Source organism: Centropristis striata, chromosome 20, assembly GCF_030273125.1.
Source record: "Centropristis striata isolate RG_2023a ecotype Rhode Island chromosome 20, C.striata_1.0, whole genome shotgun sequence".
Classification (NCBI taxonomy): Eukaryota; Metazoa; Chordata; class Actinopteri; order Perciformes; family Serranidae; genus Centropristis; species Centropristis striata.
Genome location: NC_081536.1, coordinates 14,738,403 through 14,764,472, shown reverse-complemented (window position 1 = coordinate 14,764,472; position 26,070 = coordinate 14,738,403). Strand labels below are relative to the sequence as shown.

At 39.2% G+C, this 26,070-nt stretch overlaps 1 protein-coding gene across 1 annotated transcript in view; it reads left to right on the top strand.

The window, feature by feature from the left end:
• The window catches only part of zcchc24 (zinc finger, CCHC domain containing 24), a 41,186-nt gene that overhangs the window by 8,743 nt on the left and 6,373 nt on the right, over nucleotides 1–26,070 (top strand). The window contains exon 3 of the mRNA XM_059359017.1: nucleotides 23,405–23,569. Within this exon, the coding sequence (XP_059215000.1) occupies nucleotides 23,405–23,569 (165 nt within the window). The remainder of the gene's footprint in view (nucleotides 1–23,404; nucleotides 23,570–26,070) is intronic.

Genomic DNA, 26,070 nt, shown 5'->3' with positions numbered 1-26,070 from the left:
CATGACTTGTATAGTTGCCATTGGGTGAGTCAGATCTTTTTTTTAAATTGTTTTTACGATAAACATTTGCATTAAAGACTTTATTATCAAAATAGTATACCATCTGCTTTAAAACCATCTTACCTCTGCCAAAGTTTTGCAGCTGAAGGAGAGTCAAGGGTTTAGAGAGTGGTGGATCCATTACCTTAGTCACTGTGGTGGATGGTTTCCCTTCCACTGCTTGGTTCTGAGAGAATAAGAGCCAGGCAATTAAATAGCTGAGGTTACCAAAGTGTTTATGCATTACTTGCAATTTAAGACCTTTTTTTAGTTATAACATGTTAATATTGGAAATGCACAGAGGAGACTTGTGGCTGTGTTGAGAGAATAATTTTTCAGCGAACTCTTGGTAGTTGAGTGAAAGCCACAGGCCTGGCAGCAGCTGCCCAGAGCTCCCTGTCATGGGGAGAGAGGTGTTATGTAAACTGGCTTTTATTCGGAAAATGAGGTCGCTCCCCCAGTTATGAGCAGAATGCCCCTCACTGCCACGCTTTGGCCCCCTTCCAAGATGTCTTCCACTTGCACTCATGATTTAGTTCTGTTCAGTGGCCTAATCCTCACAACAGTTGGCCCCACCTCTGATTTGAATGATCAAAATGATGCACTGAATGACATCTTCTTGCAATGTCTCCCTGCGAAGATTAACTCATGGAAAATGTCTTAGTCGGAATGCAGGTTTGTGGGTATGTGGGGGTGGCTGTTCCTGCCGTTGCTGTGTGTGCTGATGTGTGTGTTTTATGTGTGTCTCTGAGAGTTACTATGCCCCATTCCTGGTCAAAATGCATTCCCCTGGTTCAGTCCTTCAGAATTATAGTTTCCTGAGCATGTTTTTTTTCTCTTCTGAGAAATTTCAGATATTTCGAAACTGGTAGAATACTTACTCTTATAGAAGCTTAGAAGCCAAAAATAACTGACATGACATTCATCACTACTTCTGGTTTCACCCTTTTGCCTATTTCTGTTAGAAGTGTTTCCCAATAATATAAGATTTCAATTTATAAATGTGCAACAATCAGTTTAATTGTAACACACTTAATAAAGGAACTCTCTTCTTGCACTTCTCCTTTATGAATGAAGAATCAGAAAACAGAGTAAATCATTCATGAATTGAAGTAAACTACATTAAAACATCTGTTTACAAGCTCTCACACAACTTGTGCAGTATAATCCAAGTCTCATTCGTCCAGTTGCATGCTCACTACTTACCAGATGCATGACTTTCACCACTACCATCTCACACTTACAATGTGCAATAGTTTTGCTATTGTTAAATGCTGCCTCCATTTACTTCCATTTATCAAGTATTTACCCCTTTTTAATTCACCTGAGAGAAATACAATTAAAAGTGACATGGGGTGAGTAAGTGATATACAAATGGTCATTGTAGCTGTGATTGTATACAAAGCTGTGGCGTCTGCATATTTTTTCTTGATTAGATTGCATAGATGCAGATGGAAAAGCTGGTGATGATGTACAGATTTGTCTTCTTTGGCCCGCTGTGAGAAACATTCAATATTTCATACATTAAGCCAATGACTACACTTAGACACAGAATGTTCTGTACAACATTTGTAAAGAAGAGCAAAGCCAAGAGCACCACAGACAGAGCGTGTTGATCAGAAACACATGGAGCTTATTGATCGACACACAAAGCCGCCTTTATCATACCAGGATAGCGTTCTTTTTGTTCATATAGTGTCTGTTGAATGTGTGTGTATGTAGCATTAATGTCTTTCTTTTTCTTCGTTCGACCTCTCCTCTATTTACATGTGTAGTGATATCTGACTTAGTACAATGTTTACAGAGAATTGATATGGACCCAAATGTGTCCCATGTGAGACATATGCTGTTATGTAACAGAATCAACCTTCTGTTGTTGCATAAGGATGACTTCCAAAGGATCACATTGAGAAGTGCAGACATTTCCTCTCATCTCAGTCCCTGTCAGTCAGTTTGTCTGTATCTCCTTTTTCATGCATATAAAATGCATCTGTGACCATATGCCAATAACTGTCATGGAGCTCACACCTCCCGTGGTGGTGATTTCAGCAGCAGTCTGTCCTTTGTGACAAATGGTCACCGTAATCTCCCATAACAGTGTCAACACAGCGACCTGAGGCGAGCTGTGAAGTAAGGGCCTCTTCACACCAGAGGCAAATCACACTCCACAAAATGTGTGTTTTCTTTGGTGGTGGTGATAAACTTAATGACTCGTCATTACTACAGCCCACTTTGTTTAGCATAACAAACAGCAGTGGTTGTTTCTTTGACAAAGTATATTTGGCTTTTAATCTTCCAGTGTGTGCCTTCCACGGAGCAGTGATCCATTTCCGAATTTGGTTGGCAGTTGTGATGGGAAAGTTGTGCAACCACTTAATGTTTCAGCTTGTTGTTGGACTAGAGGGAGGTGGGGGATTAATGAATGGGTCAAATACAAATCATAATTTACTGGTTGTGTTGTGTTACATCTCTGCACAGCACTGTCTATGTGCTTGACTCTTGGAAAACAAGTATTTTAGCTGTGCACACACAATTCCCTGCTGTTTGTGACTCTAATATTAATGTTTTATTTGAATCAGGTTGAGGTCTTCAGATGACTTTGAGACTGTGAATACTATAGAATAGAATATCAGCTATTTACTAGAGTCCTTGGGGCACAACTAGACTTAACTGAAAGGAAAACTTTGGAGAAAATTCTCCATTTGAAGAAACAGCAATTCATTAAAAAAAAAGAAAAAGAAGTAAAAAGTAGCCTGACAGACTTATTGGTCAGCCGATTTTATTGGCTATCATTGGCCTATAACAGATAAACCTGTATTTATCAGTACTTGTATATGTGTGTTTTCCAATATGCACTGATATGAAAACCTTTCTAGAGAACATTGAATGCAGAAATTGATGCTTTTTTGATTAATTGATTTATTTTAATTTTATTGAAATGTATTGAATTTATTTGTATATATTGAACATACAATACTGATGTTTACTTTGATATTTATTTAATTTAATTATTCTTTAATTTGAATTGAAATACATTGCATGTGTTGTGCATAATAATGTTAAATATTATTTAATAAAGTTATTAGTTTAAGTGTAAAATCCACATAGAAAAGATCTGTTTTCATACTTGGTCAAAAATTCCCAACATCAGCCGCAATATCGATAATCTTTGAATAATAATATCGGTCCCACATCAGGTGGGCTCTATTAAAAAGAAAATGTTTTAAGGAGAACAGCAACACCATTATCTATTTTTTCTTAGTTTAAAGTGTTTGCGGTATGGTTAATAGTTTATTCGTATAAAAGTCCCAGTGGATATTTGCAAAAGGAGAGAACCACATCCACATCTGGAAGGAAGAGTGCTCACATGGTGTTATACTGTTGGCCTTTCAGCTTTAACAGTTAATCAGAAACAGTTTAAGTGGCTGACTTGTGGGTAACTTTGTAGTCATATTCACTTCACTGAGTTCCATTTGGTGTTTAAGCCAAAAATCTTATGGGTTCATAACCTATAACTTCCTGTAAAATTAAAATTTTCTAGTCAACAACCAACAAATCCAGTATAATCTATAGTCCAGTTTAATATTCCTGTGTGCAGCTTCTATTCAGAACAGATCCACGTCAAGCCTCTGGCAAAATATTTGTCAACTCTTGTATTGGAAACATGCTGTTAAATTGTCTAAAATAGCTCGCTAGCGCTCTTTGATAGTAAGCACAGTGCTGATTATTCAATAGTTCAACAGATTATGTGGGCTTAGTGTAGCTGGAGAGACGTTAGCTGTCCTCTGGAGGCTAATGTTCCGGGGAGGAGAAGGAACATAGATTCTACATCTGTCCTTTAGCTTTTCTAATCTCTATTTTACCAACCTCCTGTCTTCACTGCAAGACACATTTAGGGGAATCATGTATTTACATTTTCCTCTGTCTCCACCAGCTGTTTTCTGTCTCCTTGTCTTTATGCATCCTGCAGTTTGTTAACCCTGTCGATAAACAATCTTTCAACACTGCAGTCACACTTCAGCATTTGTCATGAGAGAATGTTTCACATTTTGCCCCCATGATCTTTGTACCCTGGGGCCAGTTCTGACATGGCTGCAGTTATTTGCTGTGGCAGGCAGGGAGTTTGGATGGGTCACTGTCGTGGCATGGAGCACTGCCGGACACAGAGAGGGTATAGTTTGGAAGACCGAGAAGGGCACAAAAGCCATGAGAGCCAGCGAGCCAGAGAAAAGGGAGAGGGCACTTCCCCTGAAAGGAAATCAAAGTTAAAAGAATGATAAAAGTGTGGTTTCCTGCCAGCTGGTTTGTGTTCTGTACAGAAATCCCATTCTTCCTCTCAGTTTTTGCTGAGACAACAATCGCACCACTTCCTGTTTTGGTAACCATGACACCTATAACCCTATCTCTGGGAGGCGGTGCACTGTTACATTTACTATAGTCAGGTGAACTTACAGCTGTTTAAATAGACAATGAAACAGATCAAAAGAGATCCGTATGTAGACACAATAAACTCACTTACTGTCAGCTTATCAGTCAAAATATAAGATTTAGCCCCTTTAAGTCCATCAGTGGTCTCAAATGTCTCCAATCATCTGATTAGTATTTTCTATCACACTCACACTAAGGGCATATTGTCTAAATGATGCTGGATTAATCTGAAGAATTCCTTATATAATACTCTGTTATATGAATCTTCTTCCTGTCACACTGCTGAGCCAGCACTGTGAAAGACAATCTGGAGTTAATAAAAGAAAATAAACAATAATGTGTTTGGGGCAGTTGCTTGTCACATTGCTTTATGTAAGCTTGTCTCTGCAGCATTCGAGAAACCAGGTCACCACTCATTTTAGAATCTGGTCTCTTTATGTACTACCGCTTTTATATTTCTTATAGTATTTGAGCACAAACTGCCCACTTCTACAGCCACAACATCACGATTTTAGAAAACCGATCACAACAGCAGCAGTTACTTGTACGATACCAACATGTTATTTACATAACTACAGTGTGCATTGGGGTCAGTAGCCATACGCCGAGACGTCAGTGAAAAGTGAACCATCCTGTTCCAGTTCCTGAGGGAGAAGGGAGGGATCAGAGGGTTAGAGGTTAGATTTTCACTACAGCATGATGTCGTGTAAGCACACCAGGGCCAGAAGGTTTTGTTAACTCATACTTAAATCTAATGTCCTACTATGTAAACCTCCATTGGCACAAGCCATATATTTAAATCACAATATACAGTATATCGTTGTTCCTTTTTTGTATGTTTGAATGTGTTCCATCAATAGCTGCTTTAGTTACATAGCGAGGACATTTCCAACAGTCAGCAAAGCTAAAAACAAGCCTTACCTCGTCTGTTGCAGGCCATATTTTGGCCTGTGCAGCGTGTGTGCATTGCTGTGCATCAGTGCACGTCTTTCTTTTCATTTTGGCGCCCCAAGAGTTTGACTGCAGGATCACAAGATGTGACAGTGTAAACAACGCCGCCATTACTTTCAGTCATCACCCGTGGCTGAAATAATCACTATTGCTGCTTTGTTTGTGTTGTGGAAGTCCCAGATACGCCGGAAAACCAAACTGGAGTACTGCCAGTACTTTGCTTCAGTGGTATGAACCCAAGATAAACTGATTGTGTTGTAATTCAATTGCAATAAATGGATTAAAAGAATCCAGAAATAACTACAATATTTTGCACATGTAAAAAAAAAGTCTGAATTCTTACTTGAACAGACGACAAGCAAACAACTTGGCGGAGATCTGCGGTGCACTTTTTGTGTGAAACTAACATACCAAAGGACTGTTAATTAAAACTTTTACAGCGGACAAATGCAGCTAATCTGAATATAAACTACCTGATTAAGCTGCTTTACAGACATCCACTTGAGAGACACTTTACATGAAGTGTTTACATTACCCTAACTGTTACCATAACATCATCAGTCTCCATTCTAACTTCAATTAGCAAGCTGAGAAAGGATAGAGGGTGAAAAGGACTTCAAAAAATGGACTGTAGACCCTCACACCAAAACCGCGCTACATCCGGCAACTAAACCTCACGCTTATCTACACTGGTCGATCGGTATGTGGTCGAACTAATCGCTCCTTGCAGCAGCACCGATTCTTGTCACATGTGAACGACTGAGATTTTTAAGTGATAGGAGAAGGACTAAACGGAGAGGACGGAGAGGACGGACAACCGGACGGACAGACAGAGACACTGTGAAGCTGCGAGTGCTGGCAGACAGGACTGGATTTGGTGTCAAGAGATCAGGGACTGACACTACTTGCTTTGTGTCACACTTGAATGGGCACCTTAGGGAGAGACTGCGGTTCTGAATGGGCACCATTGGGGAAAGCCCAAGTGGTGGGAATGGAGGCTGGTAATTAAGGCAGTCATTGTATGTCTGTAGGATCTGCTAGACAGAGAGGTCAGGAAGGCAGGCCTGTATTGTTCCCCCAGCAGGGCCCTCAGTGCATTACAGTGGTGTGTCAGATTCGAGTGTGTTTGGATAGAGCCCTGGATCTTACAGAGAAAAAAGAATTACAACAACAAGACACACAGGCAGTCCTATAGAGTCTGCTTGTCTATATGTCAACATATAGACTATAGGGGCCTCTTCTGTGGTTTTGATTTGTAACTTTTTTTCTCTCTTTCTTCATGCTTAAGTGTCTTGAAGTCTCTCTCTGGCAGGCTAAGCGAGAGCTCCAGACCTCTCAGGAATCAGGCCTGTGTTAACTATAGATTAAAACACAGTGGTGGTCAATATGTGAAGTCACAGCAGTGTTTGCGGAGTTCAGCCCCAGTCAGCCTAACATTATATTGAAGCAGCAGGGAGGCCTTTTTTTGTGCTTTTAAAGTGCTAGTTCAGTTCATAAGGTACCAACAGTGGTGGAAGAAGTATTCAGATCCCAGCACCACCACACTGTGAAATGACTCAACTAAGTAAAAGCCATGCCTCTTATGAATTAGATTAAATTCAGCAAAATGTACAAAAAAAGTACTAATCATGCAGTAAAATGTCCCTGTCAGTGTTTTAATATGATGTTGTTGGATTATCGTTACAGCTGCATATTACAGTTTCATTTTCCTGCTGTAGATGTTTAGTTGTGATAATTTATATACTGTTAGGTAATATAATCTCCAACAATGCATCATATTCTATAAGATCATCATAAGTTTGTAGCATCCCTGTCTTGTGTAAAAAATGTATCTTTAAAAAGTCAACTTTTCACAAGTTCAGAAAAACACCCAGCTTTGTGATGATGCAGTTTCCAGCTGACCCAAAAGCGTTTTCAAGAGTTTATTTAGTTTAGGAATGTAAGAGGATTTTCTCAGGAAAACGTCAATTTAGCGGAAAAATTCAAAATCAATACATCTGGAGATATTTGGTTTTTCACTGGACAGGAAGGGGATTAAAACTCAAATCTCAAAATCAAATAAAGCTGTCAGACAAATGTAGTTTAGTAAAAATGACAATATGGCTCTCTGAGATGTAGTAGAGTAGAAGTAGTATGAAATGGAAGTACTCAAGTAAAGTACAATCCCCTAGAATAAGTTCTTAGATACTGGTGAATATATTATTTGGGCCATGATAACCATGACATAAAACTTTCATATCGTCCCATGAGTTATTCGATTTTCCACCTTTTTAAACCACTGAACTTAAACTTAAACTTAAGTTTAGGTCTCAAGTGATGATTCTGTAGCTTCCAACTGAAAGTAGATTTTGGTGCCTGTCCCTTTACTTACTGGACCAAATAACCTGCATTTTGTGTAATAAAACCTTTTCTGTCTCTCCTCTTCGTTTGTGTGCACTGCCCTGTAGTGTCGGGAAGTTTCTGGCAGGGATGAAGGCTGGGGGGAGGTGCACCATGGGAATGTTTTCACAGGGTGACCCCTGATCTTCCTTCCAGTCGCAGCGAAGGCTCTGAAGGCCCTGCGTCTGCCTCTGCTCCAACACTCAGTCAGGTTACCAAAGAGAGAGACAGAGAGTAAACAGATAAGGCTTATCAGGGATGCTGGAGACATCTTGTATCACACAGCCTTTCCCTTTCACAGTGTCATAGCACACAGGCGACCATTCACTCACTGTGAAAGTTACACAGAGTTATACAGAGAAAGAGCCTTTATAGCAAGAGCACGGAGAAACCATATAGGGCCATAGATCCGATATAGCATTGACACCAAGTGACACTGAGATTAGCAGCACACGTGTGCAGTATATCTGGCACAGTGACTTGCAAAACACACACTCACAAACACATACACACAACTACAGGCATTACATTAGTATGGTCTTCCTGTGACAGATGACAAGATGTTGTGTGCACCTCTGTATGTCCAGTCCGCCACTCAACCTGCTCTTGTCATTCACTGGCGTGGTAACCCAACGCTGCTGTGCAGCTGCACAGCTCGTTGGGCTTAGTGGGACCGTGGCTAAGTCCAGGGCTAAGAGAGGGCAGGGGGGAAATTCACACCCACGGCCTAGCATTAGCCCTTAGCACCCTGTAAATATGGTAAGTGTCGAAGTATGGTAAACTTATCCTATATCTATGAAAAACGAGGCAGCTTCCATGTAAAGCCCTCTGTATTAATGGAACTGAGCTTGTGGGTTCGACCAGGGCAGATTCCAAGGCCTAGTTGGCCCGTACGTGTGTTTTCTATGAATGAAGCATGAAGAGACAGAAATGATTCTGTCAAAAACATCAGCTTTAAAACAAGAGATTGTTATTGTTATGGAGCAAAACGCCCACATGCTTCACTCTCAGGGGTATCCATCAGTCATCCAAGAACATGACACCGAGATCCGTGGCCGATTAGGGAAGCTGGGTTGTGGAAATCTAGGAATCTGGGAATAGGGTTCTGGCAAAGAGCGAGCTGGCATGGTGATATGCCTCTGCAGCTGTCTTGGACACGAATGATGTGGGCCTGTTACTGAGGAGAAAAACTTGAACGTACACACACAAGCACACACACACACATGTGTGCACACATGGCATGTCTATATTGCCTGCATGCATTGTATGGAAAGCTCATTTACAGTTCAAGTCTGAGGGAGTGAGATGATAATTTAGAATAATATTGGTCTTAAATTTCAGAGTAATAAATGTATTTTTGGGGGAATTTCCTTGAAAATAAATATTTCTTTTATTATTTGGTTAGGCAAAATCAAACATAAGCGTATTAATTGTCAGGACATTTAAATCCGTTGCTTACAAAAACACATAATACAAGACCTCCACCTCCAGTTTATCAAAACAAAACGAAATTGCAGGTCACCAAATTTCTTTTGTAAGCAATAACATCATTAAAGATGACTTAACTGAGATTTGCTTTAATCTAAATCAACAGATCAGTATATTGTGTCAACTTTTCCAATTTTCTTTTGCAATATAAAAAAGCTGCATTGTTTGTAGACCGCAACCAATATGGGATCTTTGGGGCCGATACTAATACTATTTTACAGAGGAAAAAAATCACTGCTTATCAAAATGACAGCCAGTATAGTGAGTTTTTGAGCTGGAATGAAAATAGTTTTTTTTCTATAAGAATTATAGACAGATTTTGCACCGATATGACTTTGCAAAGGTATTCAGAATGCTGCTTCCTCAAATAATAAACAGTATTAATTAATATTAAACATTAATATATGTTATGCATACAATATATAACATTGTCAACCAATAGAAACAAACACTGAGAAAAAAAAGAATGAAAAATAAAATAAATAGCTGAATAAACATCGGTACTGCATGTCATTCAATTGCTGAGCATTGAATATAGAATGATTTAAAAATAAAACAAATGGCTATATAGCAGTGTATGTACAGTATAAGTCAATTGGTGACAATTTAAATAAAGAATAAAAAAAATAAAAAGAATAGCAAAATTACTTTCTTAATCACCCGAAGCATCATTTCTTCATTATATGTTTCATCAAAAAGGTTTTCATATAAGGCTGCCTTTTGGAAAGCATAAACACTGATATGATAGATATCTCTGTGATGGGCCGATATCAATAGATTCTAACTGTATGCTACAACTGGAAAGTGCTTTAGGAAATGCTCTCTATTGTCATAAGTTAAAAACACATTGATGGATAATTAAAAAAAACAGCAACCCAAAAATCATAGTTTGTTTGATTACTGCAGAAGCACAGACACTTTTTTATTTTATTTAAAATGGACACATGAAAACAGAATTGAAACCATAACAGTTTTATGATCCACCATACTGTTCTTGTAAATACGCTTCAACAATTTCTCGGTGGGAAATTGATGACATTTTAAAGCACAAAATACCGTTTTTGATACGTTCTGGCACAGCCTCTCCAGTTATCTCCCTGACTGACAGCTGTGGGATGTTTTATCTTTGGTACAGCTGTCTTGATTTACCGTTTCCCTGTGTGATATCTCAGCATGTCAAAGAACAGACTAAACACAAGTGATACGCCCGGTACTGTTATAGGACTTCACTAGAATCTGAGAAAAGGTTCAACCTAGACACTCTTTCTGTTTTAAGGTCATTATAGAAATCATTTCTTGAGTGTGTGTGTGTGTGTGTGTGTGTGTGTGTGTGTATGTGGCACAGTTCCTTCCAGTAGAAACACACACATACAGTACATGGACTCACAGACACACACTTGCACTGCACTTATTCTGCCAAGCAGAGGCCATTTCCTAGAACGAACTATTTTGGCGTCTCCATGGAGCTGGAAATGGACTTGTGGTTATTCTTTAAAACAGTTGGAGTGGTTGTCCTCCTGACATCCTCTCCTCTGTATCACAGTGAGATAACAAACCCATTTATAAAGACTTGTGATCTCATTGGTTAAACCCAGAAACCCACAAGGGAAAAATATGTAACCTCAAGTGTTGCTGCTTACTTAAAAATATTTCGCCTCAGGTCATTTTAAATGCATTGCTCTCCACCTTAAATAGACTGCACTGGGGATATTTGTTGCACAGTTTCGGCTTCCCTTTTGTGATCCTTTTAGGAAGTGCTGCCTATTAAGATTGATTTAAGTTTAGTTACATATTAAAACTGTTATTGTTCCTTAACACATAACACTACTGTTCTCTGTTTACTGTTTTTATCTGCTGCTTCCTTCACACATTAAATAATTGCAGCAAATACTAGAGCCCAACAGATGTATCGCTTGACAGATATTATTGGCCGATACTGGCCTATCAAAGGCATATCGGTATCCATGTATATGCTGTCCAATATGTGCCGTTATGAAAACTTTTTTTACACAATATGTAATGCAGAAAATGTTGCTTGCTGTGATTTAGAAATGGTGTTCGCTCTTCCTTTTCCTATTCTTTTTTTTAAGTCAGCAATTGACTGACACTGTAACAATGTTTATTTAACTATTTATTTTATTCCTATTTATTCTTTATTTTCTCAGTTATCATTTATAGAATTGACTGACAATGTAATACATTGTTTGTATAATTTACACAGTTGCCCTTAAAGTTGGAATAATTTTGTTGTCAGCCACAATCCTCTGTTAATTGTGATTTAATTTTCATTGTGATGTTTGGAAGGGATGTATTAATAAAGTTTTAAAAAGATATACACTCTATCCGTCAAGAATAAACCACATTGTCACAATCATGGAAAGAGTTTAAAAAATAGAAATAGAAATGCATAACAGTGTTAAATATTGTTTAATAAAGTTTTATGTCTGAGAAAGTAGCTCTCTGGGTACATTTGAGTGTTGAAAAATCGTTGGAACGATTCACATATTCCAGCTCAAAACATTACTATATTCGTCAAAATAATGGTTATCGATTAATTTCCCCCCTCTAAAATTAGAATCGGCATCAATCTCAAAAATCGAATATCGGTCGGGCTCTAACAAAAACCTCATAGGCAGATTTAGACCTGGAAACAACTGGGATGTGCTATTGTGAGTAAACTGCTTTTTATAGGGTAATGAAATGTCAAGCACATATTAATAGCCAAAATAAAGAGCTTCTAGAATATGAAACCTTTTTAAGAATAGCACCCTGACCCACATGGGTGCAGTGCAGGTTCTATTGAGCTCACATACCATTTTCTGACATAATTAGAAAAGAATAATGTATCTATTGTAGTCGACTTTATCAATGCATAAAACATTTGCACATTATAGACTGGCAGTGTACATGTCAATGTGTTAAACTTATACGAGCATATACATATTTAGCACCCAGTGACAGGACAGTGTTACAAATAGCAGCTTGAAAGTAGCACTGTTATGTCAGCTCTCTGCTTGTCACCATGCTTGCAATGAATAAGATGACTGAGTAACCAGCACATTGAAATAGGTTTAATATCTATTGTAGCATCTCTCTCTTTTTTATAAATGTAGGTCAGATATATAGAAATCAGTGGTCATGGGTGACAGATTAGATGATAGATAAATTGTAGTTGAAAATAGGCAACAGTGTGAGGTTGTGATTATTACATATTAATATCTAAATTTTATGGCAGTGTGATTTAAATGATCAGTTGGAAGGCCATTTTTGTGATGAAAAAAATATACTATTTAATTAATTTTAATGAGAACGTTTTCGAAATAACGAGAAGCTTTCCAAAAACAAGTATTATCAGTATACAGTATTATCTCTAAATACTGACTTATTGCGTGAAAATAAAGACTTTTTGAGCAATGAAGGAAAGCTTGATAGTGAATATGAATTTGTGATGGTAAGTCTAAGTCAAAATATTGAGAAAGTCTGTCATTAGAGGATATTTCTTATTAGTTTGAGATATTAAGTCAATATTTTGAAAATGTTTCTCATTTTTTTAAGATAATGACTAATTATGTTGAGCATTTTTCTATTTTAGATAGCAAGTCAATATTTTAAGATATTATGTAATTAATTTGAGATTTGCTTTCATTGCAGTTTTCTTTTTTTCCCCTTGTACTGGCGGTAATGGGCTTCCACACATTGCTTTATGGATTTGTGTCATGTATTTGTACATCTGAAAAAACGATATATGACCGTGATAATGTTATACTGTATGTGTCTGGTTGAGAAAAGTTTGCACTAAAGTTATGTGTGTTGGCTGGATGCATGCATGAATGCATTTTTGCGCTTGGTGGTGCAAAGGTCAACGTGTACACAAATTCCAGTGAGTGTGATTAAGGTTATGTGTAGTAGACGACTGTGTAATGCTGAGGTTTATATTTAGATATAACTGTACAAGATAAGAATGCTTATCTCAGCAGTTGTAGATGTGGAGCTGTGAAGCAACAGAAGGAATATGAGGCCGTTACGAGCCGATACTACGGTTCAGATAACTCACTGTTGTTTGAAGTATTTAATTAAATACGTAGTCCCATAGCCACACATGCACATTGTTGATTAAACTGAGAATGTGTGAAGTGAAAACCACATCCATTGTAAAAGCATTATTGTTCATAAAGACTGATAACAAGCATTCTTTTTGCTGTAACAGGTTGCAGACACAACTGGAAAACCCAACGTTCCTCTGTGGTGTGTTTACAAGTGTCATGGAGTTTGCTTAAGTGTGAGGTTCAGAGTTTAAAAGCTCCATGAACCACATTTTTGGAGGTTTCAGCTGTACTGAAAAAGACCAAACCACATGATTAATAGATATATGGTTACTGAAAACTATTATGAAACGTTCAGGAAATATTTCCTTGTAGTGTCTCAGAGAAGGATCAGGCATGATTGAGGCTTTGATCTTTTTTGATGTTTCACAGAAGAGAACCAGCTCTCAGGTTTAAACCACATCCAGGTTCCTGCCTCTCCCCCCATGTAGCATTCATCAGACAGACCGCTAAGGCTAGCACGCTAACTGAAACCACATTAAAGCAATTAGAAGTCTTATCAGAAATGCTACGGTTAATGAGCAAACCAAACAAAAGCTCCAGAAGGCTCAAAGCTAACATTGTGGACTGAACCCCATCCACTCTATCTGTAAATCTATCTCTTTCTGCACTGCAGCTAAAGCAAATAAAGATCCTGAGATGAAGACACAAGAGCAGACACAGATATGTGCACAGACACATGGTGTGTGTGTGTGTGCTCACACGCATGCAGAAGTGCAATACACACAGGTTTCAGGGCTGGTTTGGTGTTCTTGTGTTGCTCTCTGAGTGATGTCCTGGGGGATGCGGAGAGGCAGAGCGGGGCCTGAGCTCCTCCGCTGCTCCTTTGTTTACACTGATGGTTTCCAGATGCTAGCTAGTGATCGGAGCGCTACGGAACGCTGGGGAGCAGCCCAGCAGTTTCGGGCTTGTGCCAGCAGGCCAGGATTAAGGCAGTTCTATCTGGGATACTTGGAAAACATGGCTTTGCCTTGTAATATCTGCAATTGTTCTCAAAGGTTGGGAAGAGTAATTAATGCAATCTTAAATACAAACATGTCACAAACATTGTCCTCATTTATTGGGGTGACACATGCAATGACGTCCTAGGTCATTAAGTGTAATTATTAGTCCACAAAATTTAGACTCAGATTAATGTGAATGTAATTAAAATATTTGCTTTGCTCAGTAATTAGACTGTATGCTGTGGCAGCATGACTATTGTTTGTTTCTTCCACGTTCGGGGGGATTGTTGTTATAAACTGAGGTGCATTGTGCTCAAATGAGAGCAAATTTATCACTTAAACAGCACACCTGTTCCTCCCGTCACTTTCAGCCTCAGCCACTTTTCTTTACAGGCATTAGAAAGAGACAGCTGCACCAGCAAAGGAGCCGTCCAGAGCGAGAGAGAGAGAGAGGTGAGAAAGATGGCAGCGAAAAAGAGAGACACGCACAGAAAACAGTGGTTGTATTTAGAGCTTGTAGTGCATGGTGGGATTGATAAATAGTCCCCATAATGCACCTGGCTGAGGTTCTGGCATGGGGTAGAGGCTGTTTAGTCCAGCAGCGGAAACAGCCGATAAAAAAATGCTTGTTCTGTGTGCAGTGAGACACAGCTGAGGTAGTGACAGTGTCATTCTTGTGAGAGACTTGAAGCAGCGGCCATCTGCACGCCCTCACTTGGCCTGACAGGCCGATGACTGCATCCTCAGATCTTTAGCTGCTGTGATGTCAGATAACGCGGGTAGTGATGGTAAAGGATACGCTAATTTTGCTAAAAAAGTTTAGACAAAATAGACCAGCATCAAAGAGTGTTTTCTTTCTTCCCTTTGGCCATGTGGGTAGGAATACCACACCAGATAAAGTAATGTGTGAAAGTATGTGACTTTTCTGCATATTTTCATGTTTCACATCTGAGTTGCCTTGATGTGGTCAACCCCAACCAATAAGTATGGTAAAATCATTATTTGTCCTGAATGACCCCGACAAGCGTTTCTGCTCCTTCTGGTGTGGTCTGACAAACATCCTCAGGCTTTTCCTTTTACAGTGTATTACTCTCTGCTGAATGGGAGGCTTATGCTGTGACTCACTGACCTGTCTGGCTCTCAGTGATCATGCAACTCTACAGTGCTGTGATGGGAACATCAAATCATGCAGAAGAACCTCACATTATCATAAATAACATCAAGTCTGTGTACTTTGTTGGAAGGAAGTCACTTGGCTTGACATGAGGCACTTCTTTGTTTAAAGTTTATGTTGTATGAAATGAATTAAAGCGAATACATTTGTTTCCTTATGTTGCACATGAAAGTGTCACATGTAACAACTAAATATGCTAATGTTATGTATTTTGTTTAGTTGTGTTTTTAGAATATTCAAAAGGTTTCCAACAATTTTCAAACCCAGAGAAATCTGTCATTTTAATCAAGGACATGCTTTCTATCAGTTGCCTATCAATGGCACCATATCCCTTTTGTGCATGCGTCAACATCTTGTTGATTTATTTCATTTTATGTTGTTAATTTATTTCATTAAAAAAAAAAATAGATCTTGGTTGTTTCTAGCTTTACATTTTAACTGAATAAAGGCTTAAAGTCATTGGACGTCTAGATCTTAAGTTATCAGAGAAACAAGCTGAGCAAACGCTCGCAGCATCTCTGGATGCCAAACAGCATTGGAAAAACACAGATTTTTAACATGAAACTGCTTGATTCAGTGTTTTTACTGGCTTATATCTCAGAGTAATTTTTTTCTGAAGAAGAAGAGACATCTGTGAATAATTCTGTTCCCGGTAAAAACCTTCAGAACGTCTGGATCTTAAGTTATCAGAGAAACAAGCAAACGTTAGCAGCAGCTCAGCCTCAGTCTCTCTACTGATGAGCCAGACATATTTGGAGAAATAATGATTTTTAAAGTGAAACTGCTTTAATCAGTGTTTTTACTGGTTTTAATCTCCTAGTCTGTTTGTTTTGGAGAGGAGGAAAACTCTGCAGATAGTTCGGCTCCTGACAAAAAAACCCTGAACGTTGCACAGGAAGAAATTCTAACCAGGAGAAGCAGACAGTTATGGTGGCTTTCTCATTGTTATGACTTAAAGACCCCTAGTGGCAGGAAATCCCATATTGAACATGTAACACTTTTGTTTCCACTTTCTGCTGAATCCAACAAACCATCTATTTTTCAAATGTTTAGGTTTATTTGAAGACATTTCAAACATCCAGACGCTCTACATTATTCACATATAGCTGAGCTGCATTTGCCAACAAAGACCCTTCAAATCCAGACCAGAAAAGTGGTTGCATACAATTACTACCAATCCTTTCCCAAAGCCTCAATGTTGTTTTACCCACCAAATCCCTTGTTTTCTCAAAGAGGCAGGCAGACCGCTGAATGGCATGTAGAATTTGCATAAAAACCCAAGCTTCACTGTCAGGGCTGTCTCCTTGTATTTGTTGTCTGAGGACTGTGTGGGGAATATGTGGAGCCCAGATCAACTGTAGGTAGAGGTCTCCCCTAATATGCCGAGTAAGTATGAAATCTCATATCCACAACCTTGAGAGTCTTTTAGAAGGATTCCTCTTAGGTTTGGCTTGGAAGGGACATCTAATATTAAACCAAGGCTAACCTATCCTGTTGCTGGAGACAGAGGATTAAGGGTTCAGGTTTGTGTCTGGTGTCTGTCCACTGGTCATTACTCTTAGTCTGGAATGTAAGATCAACACAAATGCAAGATCACCTTTAGGCCTCAGACAGTGGTCTGGACCACATATTTTCCAGTGGTCAGTAATAGACATTTTTTTCATGATTTGCACTGGAGCAGGATTTCATGATGGTTTTGTGGCAAAATTATGTTCAAACTGCAATTTCAGAGTCGGATGCCTGGGCTGCATACTTTGTAATCAATTTCACGGTATTACCTGAATTACCCTGGAATTTAAGGACATCACAGTGGGTGTCGTCTAGACCGGGATCACTCACTTAAACACACCTCTTCAAATTCTACCTGCTTTAAATTCCTTATTTTGTTTGTTCAACATATGTCTTAAAAGCGACCCCCCAGAGAATCCTCTCCACATTCCTACACATGATAATGAGTCCAATCCACTGTATTTGCGGCCAGAGCTACAGCGGTTAGTTAACGCTGTTTTATCCCCCACCTCTCCGTCTCACTCTCTCTCCCTGTCTCTGAAATGTATGGCCTAATTGAAAGCAGAGCTGCGATTTTACGACGGCTCTCAGTGTTTCTCGTGTTCTGCCCCTATGGAGGCCATCTGCTTTGGATTTAGATTTCCTCCTCCTTCGCTCTCTTTCTCTCAGTTTCTCCTTCCCGTTCCCCAGCCTCCTGAGAGAGGCTGATTGGAGGGTCTCTCTGCAGTTGGCTCAAGCAACTGTGGGGCTTTTGGTATTTGTCCACTTTTCTTTTTCTCTGTGTGTGTGTGTGTGTGTGTGTGTGTGAGAGAGAGAGAGAGAGAGAGAGAGAGAGAGAGACAGAGAGTGTGTGTTTATGTGGATGTTAGAGTCTGCTTCTAGACATGGGTGTATTATGAGACAATGGACCCCTGGAAGCAGAAATGCATAAGGCCCCACCATCTTTCTTACACAGGAGCAAGACACACAGACTTTGTGATGTCTCTTTGTAGTCATAATGTATTTCTCTGTGGTCTTGTATTCATTTGTGGTAATTTTGTGTGTGGTCAGTTTGTTTATCCTTTTGGTTGTCTTGTCTCTGAGTTGTCATGCAGTTCTCAATGGACTTGTGTCTCTTTGTGGTATGTTTTGTTGATGGTCAACTTGTTTCTCTGTGGGTGTTTGGTCACTTTGTGGTCATTTTGTCTCTTTGTAGTTGTTTTGTGTCTCTTTGTAGTCTTCCTGTGTCTCTTTGTAGTTGTTATGTGTTTCTTTGTAGTTATTTTGTTTCTCTTTAGTTGTTATGTGTGTCTTTGTGTTTATCCTGTGTCTTTTTGTAGTTGCTATGTGTCTCTTTGTAGTTGTTTTGGGTTTATTTGTAGTCATTTTGTGTCTCTTTGTGGTCATTTTGTGGTTGTTTTGTGTCACTTTGTGGTTATTTTGGAACTCTATGTGGTTGTTTTTGCCCTTTTTGTAGTTATTTTGTGTCTCCTTGTATTAATTTTGGGTCTATTTGTGCAGAGCAGTCCCTGAATGTTTTTAAGTCATACTTGAAGACCCACCTCTTTTCTCTTGCCTTCGATTAAAGTTTTCCTCTGGCAAGTGCTAGGGAATAGTGTCCCCTTGTAATCCCTCAGTGCCTTTAAAATTATCCTTTCTTCTTTTAATTTATCTTAACTCTTGCAGGCAATGTCTTTTTAACCCTTTTTGTTTTTTCACCTTTGTCAATTCTGTATTTTTTGGCACTTTAAGCACTTTTATGTGAAGAACTTTGGTTCGGCTCAGCCATCTGTAAATGTGCTACAGAAATACATTTGACTTGACTTGTTTTGTGTCTCATTTTGGACACCTTGTTTCTGTGTCTGTTTGTTCTGTCAGTTCTTTCCTGGCCATTTATGTGGTCGTTTTGGCCCTTTTTATTTTTTTGTGTCTCTTTGCAGTTGCTTTGCATGTCTTTGTGGTAATTTTGAATCTCTCCATGGTTGGTGTGTCTCTAGAGTGACGTTTTGCAGGTGAACATCAGCCCCCCCACCCCCAACACTTTGGGCCCCTGGGCCTGTGCCATGTCGGCCCATTTTGTAATCCATCCATGATTCTAGAGCAGCAGGTTCTTAGACCCTCTTCGTGACAGAATTTAGGAGCAGTAGGAGTTTCACATCTATTTCAGACTCAAATTCTTATTCTATCTTAATTAGCTTTCTCCTGTTTATATTCATCTTGTTCTCATGTGTCTCATATTAGTCTCCCTTTTTGTTTTATTGTCTCTTGTTATTCTATTTAATGCAGTTTGTGAGCTCATTAATCCTACGATATAAGCCAGAGAAAGATCCCAGTCCTTGTAGCAGGGCTAAACTCTGAGTGGGAGTAGTGCAGGAAACAGTGTGCGGAGACTTTCCAGTTGTGTCTCAAGAGTGTATGAAAACTTGTGGATGTGGAATTTGTTGAGACTGTGTGTGTGTGTGTGTGTGTGTGTGTCTGTGTTTGAGCATTTAATTTCTGGGTGTTAAAGGGGACAAGAGGAGAAAGAGGGAGGCATTGTGTGTGGCCATGCTTTGTGTAGAGACTGCATCACTGAATGTGTGCATCACATGTGTGTATATGCTTCATTTAACAGTTCACTGACCCGTAGTTTGTGTGCATGTGTGTGTGATATGATGAGTCCCTGCTGTGATCTGGACCAAAAGAGGATGTGGTCAACAAGTTGTGGTTTTGGAGTTACACTGTCTTCTCTGTGGACACTGTCTTCAACACACACACACTGACCCTTATCTCAACATGTGGGGTTCTAGCCTTGGGGACATAAACAAACATTGACTCAATGCAGGCCGGGACTGTCAAAGTGATATGACAAACACCGCTCGCCACCTTCTGGCACGGACACCATCATCTGATTCACTGTTTCCAAGCTGTGCTTCCACTTGATGGAAACCTAAAATGCTTAAATGGATCAGACATGTCCATTTAACTCTTGCAACAGCTTGAATGGCTTTGTTTGTAGAGAGCAAAGGAAAACAAAACACATCCTCCTGTGCCGGCTGATCCCAAGTGTTGTCTAGTGCGATGACGCAGTTCCATTAAAGTACTCATTATACTGTGTGTGTTGTGAATGGTTTGTAAATGTTGCTTTAAAGGCAACAAAGCGTGGTTATTTCCCTGGAAATCAAGCCTAACTAAAACATTTGCTCAGTCATTCTAGTGTTTACAGTTGAGGGTTTTGCCTTGTAATCCATTGCACCACTGTAAGTAGAAAGAACAGGCCTGAATGTGTGTACCTAAGTGAAGAAAACCAAAGCTTCCGTCATTAGCTCTGAACCTCTCACTGCAATTCTCAGTGTGATTCAGCTGCAGAGGTGGCACAACAGTCCAGATGTTATTGTGACATCCGTTCCCACGTGTTTGGGTGTCCATTGGAATGTGCAATACCAACTGTGCCTGGAAAGTTTTTGACTTTAGAAGCGAAAATCGCTCTTCATCTGAGACCTCCATGAGAGGCAACATGTTGCAATGGCCTGAAAACAACTGACCACAATGTGAGTATTAATACTGAGATTTATATCTCCAAATGTCCCATGGTTTGGATTACTTTGCAGTTGTGCAAACCAAATTTTCTCCAGAGCGGTTTGTTCATATATCGTTTAAAGAATGATTTATAGAATATTATATTTCTAAAAACATGGCAAAAATATTTCTTTATGGCTGTTGACAGTATTTTCTGATTTATGAAGTGATGAAAAGAGATATCCAAAATTTTCTTTGTAAAAACTAATATGCAGGATTTTTAACCAGGCTTTATCATATCTTCCGATTTCTGTTCTGGAAATGTGTGCAAATTAGCACATATTTATTAAAGATAATGGCTTGCATGCATATTTAAACATACAATTTCAGAAAACTTGTAGTACAAAAAATTATTGTCTTAATGCAAGTAATCAGTGGAGGGAAGTCCCATGGTGAAAAGCTTAAAATCCTCAATTAGGAGAAATGAAACCAGGAATTTTAGAGTTTACTTGCAAAAACACTTGAATAATCGAAATTGTTACTGATTCATTTTCTGATGATTGATGATAGGGATTATTAAAGGCTTATCATATCAAATCTTAACTGACCAATTTATCGTCAACATTGCATCCACTTTTCAGCTGGACTGCATAGATAATCCATTTTCCGTGTGCACATTAAGAGCATCTTCAAATTGATTGCAGATAGGGTTGTATCTAAACTGAAAGTACTCAGCTGCAGACAGAGCATGACGTGCAGCCAAAGGCCAAGGCTGGACCCTGAAAACAGCATGGAGCTGGAGAGGAATGGTCATGAGGAGGATGAGTGCTGTTTCTGTCCTGCTGAGTCCTGGCTGCAGAATCAGGGAGAGATTTTTTACATTTGAACAAATAGCCGTAATGGGAAATTTGACTATGTTCACATTTCCAAATGGAGTGAAGGTCGAACCTCCTGGGGAGTGCACCTGGCACATAATTTATTTTTAAACTTCAAATTAGTCAAATATATTTTATGTAAGATGTACTTTATGACAGAGTAAAGCAAGAGGATGCCAGACAAGTAAATCTCAGACAGCTTTGAAGAATAACAGGCTGCAGACAGACTGCTCTTATTGCTGTTTGACTTGTACATTATATTAGCTGGCTTACTAAGTCTTGTGTTGTTGCACTTGATTTTTATTTGGCTGGATTAACGAAGCTGCAAAATAGTTTTTGATCAGAAGTAATGATAAGCTCATCCATGCACATTTTGAGGACAAAAATCTTCCTGGTGTTGCATATGGTGAATAAACAATGTCAACAAAATAAATAGTCATCCAAATAGATAATAACAGCAAACTGCAATAAACTGGAGCTTCTGTTCTTTGATTACTAGCTATGGAACAACATACCCTCTTCCATTTCATGACACCTATTTGTGGCGTAATATTAGTGGAAGTAACGCAAAAGTAGTGTAACATTGTAAAGTAACTTATTACCTTCAAATGAGTGTTATATGTAATTTATTACATTTTGAATGTGGCTTTTTGTGAATATATCTGTCCTTTCTGTGCAATACTTGATTTTATTATGTGCAGTGCTTGGTTTGCCAGTAGACTAAAGCTGTTGTGTTTCTGCTGATATCTGAGACACAGTGAAAGCATCCAAACAAAATGTTGCCATGGCATTGTCTTTGAGATTGCCCATTGATTGCATCAAGACAACCCTGTCAGTGTGTGTAGACTGGTGTGCTGCAGGCCAGCAGAAGTCAGATTTTCCAGCCAGTGTGCTGTCACAGTAGGAGATGCGAAGCTGACAGTGGGGTTGAGGTCATGCTGTTGAGGGGCCAGATTGAAGCACAGCCGCTCATACTTAGCGTTGGCTTGCTGGTGCTGATGCAAACTGCTTACGTCTATAAGGACAGTGCCAGATGCTGCTGATTAAAGTTTCTATTACTCACACATGGGTTGGGACAAAATAAGGGAAGACCAGGGATACAGATCATACCAGTCCCATTACTCTCACCAGCCCTCACCCCCTAAATCCACCCTGAAATCTGCAGCCAACGCAAAAGTGATTATGAAAACAATCTGCAGGCTTGCAGAAGAGTAAGCGTGGACATGTCTGATTTTATTTGAATGCAGGTTTCTAACCTGCTGGAAAGCTGCCATCAGCTGCATGCTGTGCATTAACATTATTTTTTTTATGTCACATCAGATTTCCATGTGTGCATGAATGCATTTTTAAAGTTTGTGATAAAAAAATACAATTCCTCACTGCTCCATGCTGAGCTCCCAAATTGAATGGTTTTGTTTAGCAAAATAAGCAACCCAAGGCTGATAAGGGCTGTCAGAAGGCATATGCAAGTTCTGGGATGATTTTTCTGGAGCTTCAAATTGATAATGACAAGCCCTGACAAACTTACTAATCAGTATACATTTGGGTTTCTTTTGGCAGGATGGAGAACAGTTTATGATTTATCCCTTTGATGACATCAGCAGTACATTTGTTTGTGGCATGCTTTTAAGGGGAACAACGTCTTTTCCCCCAGTGCCGTTATAGTGGCCTAAATAAAGTTGCCAACATGAAGTCATTGGAGCGGCTCCTCCCAACAATATTGCCCTCAGGCTAGTGCTTTTTTCATGGCTGACTGACTGTTCGTAATCATCTCCCTCATGAGAATCAGAGGAGTAATTTAACACAGCTGTAATGGAAGTAAATGTCAATTACACAACCACATATTCAGCCAAAATTGTGTGTAGGAGTGTGCTGTATGATGAAGTTGGATATATTAGCACAACAAGGACAGACACACCCTACTGTCAAAACTCAAAGTCCATTATTGTCCAAGAGGTTCTCTTAAAAATGTCATTCTGATACTCTGATTGCTCCACATGTGCATACATTTTATTCACCTTACTTTCTTCTTTACAGGCTAGACCCAAAGGTGAAGGGTTGACACCGTACCAGGGGAAGAAGAGATGCTTCGGAGAGTATAAGTGCCCCAAGTGTAAGAGGAAGTGGATGAGTGGTAATTCCTGGGCCAACATGGGACAAGAATGTATCAAATGCCACATCAACGTCTATCCACACAAACAGGTACAGCATGACGTTCACTCTGAGAATCTGCAGTAATGTCTTCAAGTAAAAAACATTACTCATACACATTGTTTAAGTAGTAGATTGAATCGTCTCAACCAACGTTAACAGAATCCAGACTTTGGTCTGCATGGCTGCATATTGTCTTGAGATTAATCCAGATGGCCTCATTAAAATAGACAAAAAAATCATACCATTAACAATTGTTTTTGCCTCTATGGTAATAAAACAGTACTGAATAAACTAATTGCATTTCCTGACTGATGAAAGTTTGGGATTGTTTATTGAATGTCATTAAATCTTTAAACAAATATATATTTATTAATGTCTCTTAGACACAAACTAACTGAGGTAATTGAGGCTTGCAGCTGCAGAAATTCCTCTCACATTTAATAATACGAAAAAGTGAAATCATATTAAGCAAGATGCTTTAGAGTGTTTTTCCGAACAGCAAACACTCAGAGGGAATTAACGTGCTGGTGAGCTGTCTGTTCGGCTTAACCTCAAATTTCCCTCACAGTGTTGTTGACTAAAGAGATGGATCGCCTGAGAAAGAATCCACTCTGCTTTCTTCAGCTAGAGATATATTTATCCTCAACACTTTGTCTTTTAATATTTATGCTTTTCCACATTCTTTCAATTCCACTTCCTGAAATAAAGTTAGGATTACTGCGAGAGGCCCTGTTCGTTCTCTGAATACCACGGCTGACCGTGCTACACTCTGTTAACACTCACATAAAATGAAGCAGGAAAGGGATGCTGCGCCACAAATCTACCCCGAATCTTTGGCAAGGAGTCACAACATTCCCAATGGAAAGTTAATAAATAATGTATTCCAAATATTTAGTTTATACATTTGCATTTTCATCAGTGTGACATGTTAACCCAGAATATTAACTATACTCTGTAAAACAAATGGGAGAAAGACTGCATTGGAACCTTTGGTCCCCCCATTGGCTTCACTGGTGAGAAAACCTAACTCTACTCTGCTTCTGTGTCTTGTGGCAAAGCTACAGACAGGCAAGCAGATTCCCTGCATTTGCAATGTCACCCACTTAACATATTTCCCCCCTGTCAGCATTTGAAATGGACCACTAACCTCTGTGTCCTCGAGTATCAAAGAGTTCAGCCTCTCAGCACGGCTCCCACCCGCCCTGCGGATTCCCATAAATAACCTGAATATGTATTTTCCAATCCTATCCACATGCATAAAATATTTGTCCCTCTTAGGTGGGAAATATATTTCTTGGACGCCCAGTGCGTTTGGTTTAAACTAAGGGCATGGATTCCACAGAGGGTGATGCAGACATGTCCTGTTCAGATTTTTATCCCCCATATTTTTACATTTCCAATTTGATTTACTCACCGATTTGCTACATCTGGTAACGCTAACATTCAGTGGATTTGATTGCAGTGGGCAAGTAAAGTAAATGTGTGCAAATCTTCCGCTGGGTTTAACTTTTGTGAACTTTGAGATGTGAATTCACTGTTTATTAATACCAGGGAGGCAAGAAATGTAGATTATTAGCTGTGTTGTTCCACGCCTCAGTCCAATTATAAACTCCTCTCCTAAAGAACTGCCATTTTTAATCGATTGCCCCTTTAGCGATTAAGCTAATGATCATGCTACAGTTAAAGCTAGTTAAACAACAATTAGCAAGCTTGCTAGCTTAGAGAACTTTGTCCACAGTTACACAAATTTGATTACTCTTTATTGAATTAAATAATGTTCAATCCTGAACAAAATGTCATGGGGGTAAAAATGTCACAGAACAGAGAAAAAAGAAAGGAGATCTGAGAGCTATTGTTGACTGACTAGCACTAGCATGTCCCTGGCTTGCTAGCATGTTAGCCATTTGCCAATTACAGGAGTTCACTAACTAGGCCTGAGTGTTTTCACTGTGCCACCAAGCATCAAGCACAGCCTATTGCTACGTTCCATTTAGCTTGAAAATAATAAGTCAGAGCTTGGAATGACGTCACACATACAATGTCCAAGTCCAGTACAAGTCAGAAAAACACTATTTCATGTGGTGAGGGAAGTGGGGTTGGCTAGGTTAGTCACTGTTAGCAATACCAGTTAATAATGCATCACACAGTTTTTGGCAGATACAAACAACAATCCACAAATGGAAGTTGGACAGTAGCCTACTGTGCATACGACTGATTTAATGACACACAAATAAGACATAATTGCTAATAAACAGTAAATTACTACAGCTATCCCTACTGCACAAAGCATCAATAGTAGTGGAACCCTGAACAGCACTGGGACCCCTGAAACCAAAAAACTATGCCCTTGATTCAAACAAATCTGAAAATAATTTTGTGATTTCTGCTTCTGTGCCATTTACCAAATATACTCCATTCTCTATTTACTTCCTCCAAATAGCAAGAGTTAAGACTACTATAGCTTCAGCTGCAGAGCTGACTTGATTGAGTTTGAGTTTCTTGCTGAAGGGCACTTCAACAGGAAAGATGCCCGCAGCACAGGTGCTTGA